Below are 10,003 nucleotides of genomic sequence, written 5' to 3' on the forward strand. Positions count from 1 at the left end.
AAATAAACAATTTAACCCTTTAAGGACACAGCTTTCAGTTTGCTCAATTGTTTTATGACGGAAAAATTCCGTCATATGTCCTTAAGAGGTTAATATAATCAAGTAGGTAAAATTAATCATTGGAAACACATTAAAAGGGGGGAACATTTTACAGTACATTCTCCCCTTTAAACTTTCATAATTTAGATAGAACACACAATATTGCAGTTTACTTCTTGTATCTAATTTGCTTTGTTCTCGTGGTATCTATTTTTTTAAGAGCATACCTAGGTAGGCTCAAGAGCAGAAATGCACTTCTGGGAACTCGCTGTCTATTAGTGACTGCACATATATGCATTTTGCCACCGAGTTACCCAATATGTTCCCAGTATTGCATTTCTGCTCCTTCAACAAAGGATATCAAGAAAATGAAACAAAATAGATTTTTTTTTTATTGTATGCTCTATCTGAATCATGAAAGAAAAATGTGGGGTTTCATGTCCCTTTAACTGCAGCACAAACACCTATTTATTTGGCTCTAATATTGGTGTAATCGTAAAATGTCTTATGTATTATGTCAGGTGCCTTGTAAGTGAAACCAGACATACAGGTATGTCCACCAATGTTTTCCTAGATAAGACAGCACTCAGGATGCCATGCAAGGACATGAGTACATAACACTGGCAGCTAGGCTTTGATCTAATTACACTTAAGATCTTCAATATTTACTTTTCCCTTAACATTTACCTATTCTATTTAAATACTTCAATAGCTTTATGGGGCAAAAAAAGGGACAGTACACTGTAAAATTGTTTTTCCATTAATGTATTTTCAATGACTTGTTATACCAACTGCAGAGTATAAAATATTTGAGAAATTCCATTTTCATGCTTATTTATGTATCTGAAGTAGCTGGTTTTGTGCTTTGAAACCACAGCCTATTACAATGGGTTGAACTTAAAGGTGATATCAGATCTCATTATGTTCAAAGTTTGTGTAAACAGACTTGCTTCCTTATCTTTTATTTGGCTGGAACACCAAAGCTCAATACATAGAGAGAACAATGGAAAATTATCATTTTATTACTTAACTATCCTGCATCCCACTGAGAGTGTAATCTCTTCTGCTGGCTGTGTATACTTAGGCTATTCAATAGCCTATACTCCAGCATTAATTTGTTCAGTATAGGTGGCGATACCACATGCTAAATCAGCTATTTAAAATGCTGAAATAGGAGTAAAGGAGCTACTTGTACCTAATTTAATACACTCTAGCAGGTTGAAAGGATCATTGGGAATAATTTAAAGAGGAGAAAATTTATGGGTAAAATGTCCCTTTAAATAGGTTCCAGCATCCCTTTAAACAAAAAGCACTAAGCAATAGCTTATACTTAGGGCTCGATTTATCAAGCTAGGGTGGACAGGGGCGCACATATTCGCCCCTGCTCGCCTGTGGCGGGCAGCAATCCACTGCCAAAATATAGCGCTCACGTGTATTTGAAAGGGAATTAAATAACCCCTTGCTTTTGTGTAAATAGTATGCTTTATCCCAAAAGGCAAAGTCTGTAACCTAGGTTTTCAAAATGCTGCAAATTGCCTAAACTAGCTATTTGATCTGTGGCATTTGCAGGTATAAAGAACTCTAGGGAAAGCAGGACGAATATATATATATATATATATATATATATATAATATATATATATATAAATATATATATATATATATATATATATATATATATATATATATATATATATATATATATATATATATATATATATATATATATATATATATATATATATATATCCTCAAGGAAGAAAACGCTTCACTCTCCGGTCTTTTCGTCAATATTTATTTATTATTCACAAGAGTTGTATTACAGCATTCCCAGACGTTTCGACACCTATAGGTGTCTTTTTCAATGGGTATTTGCCAAAATTATTTTGTCCCAAAAGGCTCCTAACAAACTATTCCTAACCGCTTACCTATAAACCCCCGTATGTGCTCACGTCACTTCCGGTGCCATGGAGGCCGCTCCCCCTTGCGCGTGTCACTGCTCCTTCTCTGCCGCGTGGCTAATTAACATAGCTCCACCTGCGTGTTGACATATATCAACACATAGTACACCCAAATATGCGCATGTCAGGGGCCAGCAACTCCGATAGCTTCGGACTGACGAATAAACGTGTATTGTAAAAACTTGTCTATTAAAAAAAGTGCTATGAAAGCACAAGATAAGACCCTTAATATTTCCTATTTACACAGTGAACCTCATACCCAATTTATTTTGTCAACTATATATCCATTAACTTCATCTCAAGCTTGTTTGTACTAACATAACGACTGTTCTATAGTTGATTATAAAAAAATGGTATTAGAAGTGGAGTTACTTGGTTGGTGGGAAACTTATCATAATAACATTCATCCCTAATGGAATAAGGTAGAAAAAACTTTTTGGTCCGCAACAGTACACTATATCATGGAGCTTCTTTGGTTTACAAATGTCCTTATTCCATCCACTCTATACAAATGGGTAATACAGTCCCTTATAATAGAAATGACCTGGATCAAACAATCCTAGACTTCCCATTAAAGGAAAACATTAAAATCCAGTTGTATATTTAGTCCTTTTGGTGCTACTGTATCCAGTCGGTAGATCCAGGAGGTTTCCACCTGGAGGAGTTTGGTATTTCTATCTCCCCCTCTTCGTAAGGGCGGCACATGATCTATGAGTATGGTCCTTAGACTTGCAGCTGTGTGTCCTGCCTGGAGAAAATGTCGAGCCACAGGTTGATCAGACTCACGTTTCTCAATCGCTTGCCTGATCGCATGGCGATGATTCGCCATCCTCTCACGAAAGGTGGTCGATGTTTTCCCCACATACATCAGGGAACACGGACACATCAGTACATAGATCACGTAGGTACTAAGGCATGACAGCCTATGCAGAATCTTGTACTTCCTCCCAGTGTGTGGATGATGGAAGTGCATACCAGTCAGCATGCTATTACACGTAGTGCAGTCACCACATCTGTAGCATCCCAGTTTCCTTTTTGTATCCAACCATGTCCCCTTTTCGTAACACTTAACCGGGTCGTTGTGGACCAAAATATCCTTTAAATTGGGTGCTCTTTTGTATACCATCCGTGGTGCTTTTGTACGTGTAAAGGGTAAGGTCTTGTCAGAACTCACGATTTCCCAATTCTTCTTTACCGACTCTGATAGAATCTTAGATATGGGGTTGAACGTTGTTATAAAATTGATGTTGTCACTCACATCTTCCACATTTTTCTTCACACCCTGAGGCAGAAGTAATGACTTTTGATCTTGTTGCACCAATTCAGTGTGTACCTTTTTGATCAATTTTCGTCCATAGCCTCGTTGTTCCAATTTATTGAACAAAAATTGATCAAAAAGGTACACACTGAATTGGTGCGACAAGATCAAAAGTCATTACTTCTGCCTCAGGGTGTGAAGAAAAATGTGGAAGATGTGAGTGACAACATCAATTTTATAACAACGTTCAACCCCATATCTAATATTCTATCAGAGTCGGTAAAGAAGAATTGGGAAATCGTGAGTTCTGACAAGACCTTACCCTTTACACGTACAAAAGCACCACGGATGGTATACAAAAGAGCACCCAATTTAAAGGATATGTTGGTCCACAACGACCCGGTTAAGTGTTACGAAAAGGGGACATGGTTGGATACAAAAAGGAAACTGGGATGCTACAGATGTGGTGACTGCACTACGTGTAATAGCATGCTGACTGGTATGCACTTCCATCATCCACACACTGGGAGGAAGTACAAGATTCTGCATAGGCTGTCATGCCTTAGTACCTACGTGATCTATGTACTGATGTGTCCGTGTTCCCTGATGTATGTGGGGAAAACATCGGCCACCTTTCGTGAGAGGATGGCGAATCATCGCCATGCGATCAGACAAGCGATTGAGAAACGTGAGTCTGATCAACCTGTGGCTCGACATTTTCTCCAGGCAGGACACACAGCTGCAAGTCTAAGGACCATACTCATAGATCATGTGCCGCCCTTACGAAGAGGGGGAGATAGAAATACCAAACTCCTCCAGGTGGAAACCTCCTGGATCTACCGACTGGATACAGTAGCACCAAAAGGACTAAATATACAACTGGATTTTAATGTTTTCCTTTAATGGGAAGTCTAGGATTGTTTGATCCAGGTCATTTCTATTATAAGGGACTGTATTACCCATTTGTATAGAGTGGATGGAATAAGGACATTTGTAAACCAAAGAAGCTCCATGATATAGTGTACTGTTGCGGACCAAAAAGTTTTTCCTACCTTATTCCATTAGGGATGAATGTTATTATGATAAGTTTCCCACCAACCAAGTAACTCCACTTCTAATACCATTTTTTATAATCAACTATAGAACAGTCGTTATGTTAGTACAAACAAGCTTGAGATGAAGTTAATGGATATATAGTTGACAAAATAAATTGGGTATGAGGTTCACTGTGTAAATAGGAAATATTAAGGGTCTTATCTTGTGCTTTCATAGCACTTTTTTTAATAGACGGGATAGATAAGTTTTTATAATACACGTTTATTCGTCAGTCCGATGCTATCGGAGTTGCTGGCCCCTGACATGTGCATATTTGGGTGTACTACGTGTTGATATATGTCAACACGCAGGTGGAGCTATGTTAATTAGCCACGCGGCAGAGAAGGAGCAGTGACACGCGCAAGGGGGAGCGGCCTTCATGGCACCGGAAGTGACGTGAGCACATACGGGGGTTTATAGGTAAGCGGTTAGGAATAGTTTGTTAGGAGCCTTTTGGGACAAAATAATTTTGGCAAATACCCATTGAAAAAGACACCAATAGGTGTCGAAACGTCTGGGAATGCTGTAATACAACTCTTGTGAATAATAAATAAATATTGACGAAAAGACCGGAGAGTGAAGCGTTTTCTTCCTTGGGGTTGAACGTAAATCTACATTTTTCCATGCAGCACCCCGGCAGATGATCCTTGGAACAGTGAGTGCACTATAACTGTTATTGCTATATATATATATATATATATATATATATATATATATATATATATATATATATATATATATATATATTCTATAAAGCACACTCTCAATCAAATATTCGCCAGGGTGCCAGCGGTTAAATATAACAAATAAATAGAGGCAATTAACTAGTCTTTTCAAATCTGTGGTTTTTAATCCATGTGACGTTTCGGGGGGACACTGAGGGCAGTGTTTCCCTGAAACGTCACATGGATTAAAAACCACAGATTTGAAAAGACTAGTGGACTGCCTCCATTGATTTGAGATTATATATATATATGAGTTCAATGTAGATTGTGGTTTTTACAGGTGAAATCAACTGTTTCAAATAGCAATATAAAGGTAGTGGATTGGTTTACAAACATTTAAATATACTACAGCAGGTAAAATGGACCATTGAGAAGATATTAAAGGAGATAAAATATTAGAGTACAATTTCCCTTTATAAAAGATTATCCTTTGCTATTTCAGTAATTAGATAGGCAAAAGAAAGCCCAGATCCTCATAGGATTGGTATGGTGATAGATTTCTGTGCGTTATACACACAGGATCACAGCCTCTAGTTAAAGTGTTGTCCTAAAAGGTTTTTATATTATATCAACTGTTAAAGATATTATTAACGTTTCATCATGTTGATAGTGCATGATATTTTTAAATATTTTTCATTTTACTTCTATTACCAAATGTATTTTGTTCTCTTAGTGTTTTCTGTTGAAGAACATCCATATAAATCATTAGTGTGCATGTGCCTTGAACAGTATATGGCAGCAGTAATTATGACAATGTATAATATTGTAACATTGTTGCAAATACTGTTGCAAATAGTTGTCGAGTTACATGCAGGTTCCTAAGCACATGTAGCTAGGCTTTTCAACAAAGGATACCAAGTCTAAAAAAACAACAACAACAAAAACTGTTTGCTGCAATTGTTTTTCTCCAATAGCCTGACTCTATCCACCACTTGCCTTATCTGAAAGAGCCAATCCAGGCTTGCTTCTGGAGAATCCTTTGTTAGTGTAACATGCATTGTTTTACCATTGCAAACTGCTGAATTCTATTAGGGATAGATATGAAACAGCCTTGAGAATCTGCAGTGTGTATTTCCATTTTAGAGCTAAATTACATGAAAAAGAGAGCAAATTAAATAATAAAAGTATATTGCAAAGTTGCTATGCATAACTAAACATTTTATATTAAAATCATAAGTACTTAAAGGGATATGATTTTTTTTTTTAGATAGAGCATGCAATAGCAACTTTCTAATTTACTCCTATTATTTTTTTGTTCTCATGGTATCTTTATTTGAAAAGCAGAAATGTAAGCTTAGGAGACGGACCATTTTTGGTTCAGCACCTGGGTGGCTCTTGCTGATTGGTTGTTTAATATCCCTTTAATCTCTAAAAAAAAACAATAATACATACTTTTAAAACAAAATAACAGTAAACTATCAGCAGGAACAATAAACATTCATTATAATTTCAAATTTCTGTCTGAAGAGTGGAATAAAAATGACAATAAGGGCTCATTAAATTATGATAAAGATCTGTAGAGATGACAGTATCATCAATATAATCTGAATACTCAGTTTGATTGCATTGGGTTTCTTGGCACATTTGTACATACCATAGTTTTCCATCTGCTCTAGTACCCTGATGGCACATTCCTGCTGACGAGGGAAATGATGAAACATTCTTTGAATGAAGTTTTGGGCCACAAAGACTTCCTTGGGAAATATATCAAGCAGCTGGTTGTAAACTTCTAGGTCTTTCTCAACCCCAAACTCTGGCATCCATTTGAGTGCCACCTCAATCATCTCTACGTGGCCTCTTCTCCTAACATCGTTATTGCAAAATAGTTTCAGCACTTGGACAAAAGAGGATTTGGTACGCTCCTCCTGGGTAAATACATCTTCATAAGTCAACACAGAGCGCTGGGAGGAGGATGATGCCTGCGGAGGACCAGGAGGTGGTGATGTGTGGAGAGGCTTTGTCACCTGTAATATCAAGAGAGCAACAAATCACACTCCATAATGTAGTTCTTTTCAATATGTTTTCCACAAACAGAGCAGTTGAAATGCAAAAAGTGTGTATTGTGCAGTGAAGAACAATCAAAATTTAGATTCCTGTAAAATGCTTAATTCAGTAAAATAAAACAACATTGTAGTATACATTCATTATTTATTTTAGCTGTATCTTTGAAAAGTGGGCCCCTTCGACTCCCTCCAGAGAGGTTGTGCCTCCATTATGATTCAAGGAAAAGTAAACACCTTGAGATTGTTAAATAAATATTTTTTTATGCATAATGAAACAACCTTGCAATATATTTTAATGATGTATTTTGCCTCCTGTTCATGTAAGATAGCTCTGAAAATTTAGAAATTTTTCATTTTAAAGTGAATGTAAAGTTTGAGGAATGAGTGCCCGATTTTTAATAATCCTATTAAAAAAAGGGGCACTTTCATTCAACAAACTTCAAATTACACTGCTTTTGTTAAAATACTTACCTTTTCTTTCTGCAAGCCGCTCCAGCGCTTCTCCAGCCCGTCACAAGCCTCTTCTTACGTCAAGAATGACGATTCCGGCATCCTCTAATCACAGCTTCCCCCCCGGGGGAATCATTGCCTAAAGTAACGTTGTGGAAAGCCGGAATCGTCATTTCTGACGTCGGCAGAGGCTTGCGCTGGAGCTGCTTGCAGAAAGAAAAGGTAAGTATTTTTAAAAAAGCAGTGACATTTAAATTTTGATGAATTAAAGTGCCTATTTTTTTTAATAGGATTATTAAAAACTGGGCACTGATTCATCAAAATTTACATTCACTTTAAATGAATAGTCTGGTCAAAATTAAACTTTCATGATTCAGATAGAAAGTGGTTTAAAATGGCATGCTCTAATTTACTCCTGTTATCAAATTTTCTTTGTTCTCTTGGTATCTTTATTTGAATGCAAGCTTAGGAGCCTGCCCATTTTTGATTTAGCACCTGGGTAGCGCTTGCTGATTTAGTAGGTACATTTAGACACCAATCAGAAAGTTCTACCCAGGTCCTGAACCAAAAATGGGCCGGCTCCTATGCTTACATTCTTACTTTTTCAAATAAAGATAAAAAAAGGACAAAGAAAATTTGATAATAGGAGTAAATCAGAAAGTTGCTTAAAATTGCTTGCACTATCTGAATCATGAAGGTTTAACTTTGACTAGACTATTCCTTTAAGAGCTTCAAAAGCACCTTGCTGACTTCTCAAGGCTAATTCTGCTATATATCTGTCCCTAATTGCTGCTATCAGGTAGAAACAACAAAGCAATGCATTTTATACTAAATGTATGACTGTGGCTAGCCTTGTTGCCTGTAAACTAAAGCACAGACTGGCTCTCCAAATAAGGCAGATCATGGGTGGAGTTGGGCTATTGAAAAATAGCTGCAGTAAAAAGGATGTTAATTTTTAAAAAACAAAGACTTGGGTGACATGTTATTCTAACATGAACTTTATTTAATTCTTAGCGCCCCTTTAACTAAAAATTAAAGGCTTTGCAATTCCCCTAAGCTTTAAAAAAGTAATGGGTGCCACCATATTGAAACCTAGGGGTCATATTAAAGTGTACAAACAATGGCTGTGTATAATGTAGCATTGTTTAAAGGGCCATGAAACTAAACATTTTTCTTCCGTGATTCAGACAGAGCATACAATTTAAAAAAGTTTCAAATTTACTTTTTTTAATATCTAAATTTTCTTTGTACTCATTGTATTCTTTGTTGAAGATATACCTAGGTAAGTAGAGTGCACATATCTAGAGCACTACATAACAGGAAAAATGCTGCCATCTAATACTCTTGCAAATATATAACATTCTTGCAAAACTGCTGCAATATAAGGCTGCTGACGCTCCTGAGCTTTTCATCAAAGGATATCAAGAAAACATTGAAACTTTTATAAAAGAAGTAAACGGAAAAGTTGTTTAAAATGCCTTACTCTTTCCAAATTATGAAAGAAAAATGATGGCTTTGATATCCCTTTAAATTACTTTAAACACCGTTACATACTTCCAGTAGGATTGGTATACTCCACTCACACTTTAATAACTTTATTATTAGGAGAGATTAGATAAGGGAAATGTTGGGTTCATCATGGTGGCACCCTTTACATTATAGAAACTAAAACTTTAGACTTATATCGTCAATAATTAAACAAATAACATATTTTAAAAATGTGCATTTAGATATTATTCTCAACATATTTGCTCTGAATAGATCTTTACATCTAGCACTTATTTACGGTTTAATGTCCCTCTAAATGGCGATAAGGATTGCAGCCATCTAAAACGCAGACCCAGACTAAACAGTTGAGCTATTAAAGTTCTAGTAAACAATCCCCTTTATAAAAACAGATATGGAATGTTAGTGATATTTTAGATGGAGTTTAATTTGAATTTCATATTTATATTAAAGAGTGTTTAATATAGTGCATCTTCATTACAACTGATGAATAAAACTCAATCTAAAATATCACTAAACTTCCGGATCTGTTTTTATGAAGGGGAGAGTTTACCATCACTTTAATGTGTGGGGTGTTTCACAGTCGAGATAAACATTTTCCCCCTGTTTTCACCTGGACCACAACACTTGTCTTGTATGCCTCTGGTATGTTTCGTCCCCATACATACAGCTGCCCAGCTGTAAACAGAGAGTGAAGCCTTCTCATTCTTACAGTTCTTTAGCCTGTAAATAGATATATACAGTAGTAAAAACATGTTAGACTAGTTAACAAAATGCTACAGTTCTTTATCCTGTAAATAGATATATAGTAAAACATGTTAGACTAGCTAACAAAATGCTACAGTTCTTTATCCTGTAAATAGATATATACAGTAGTAAAAACATGTTAGACTAGTTAACAAAATGCTACAGTTCTTTATCCTGTAATTAGATATATAATAACACATGCTAGACTAGCTAACAAAAT

The 10,003-nt window shown here is 36.1% G+C and overlaps 1 protein-coding gene across 1 annotated transcript in view; it reads right to left on the reverse strand.

The window, feature by feature from the left end:
- ECSIT (ECSIT signaling integrator) overlaps positions 1–9,765 on the reverse strand; it is a 45,471-nt gene extending 35,706 nt beyond the window's left edge. Inside the window, exons 1-2 of the mRNA XM_053717858.1 lie at positions 9,650–9,765; positions 6,672–7,041 (exon numbers count right to left, since the gene is read on the reverse strand). Of these exons, the coding sequence (XP_053573833.1) occupies positions 6,672–7,041; positions 9,650–9,742 (463 nt within the window). The 5' untranslated portion in view covers positions 9,743–9,765. The remainder of the gene's footprint in view (positions 1–6,671; positions 7,042–9,649) is intronic.
- Between the last annotated feature and the right edge of the window lie 238 nt (positions 9,766–10,003).

Source organism: Bombina bombina, chromosome 6 (genome assembly GCF_027579735.1).
Source record: "Bombina bombina isolate aBomBom1 chromosome 6, aBomBom1.pri, whole genome shotgun sequence".
NCBI lineage: Eukaryota > Metazoa > Chordata > Amphibia > Anura > Bombinatoridae > Bombina > Bombina bombina.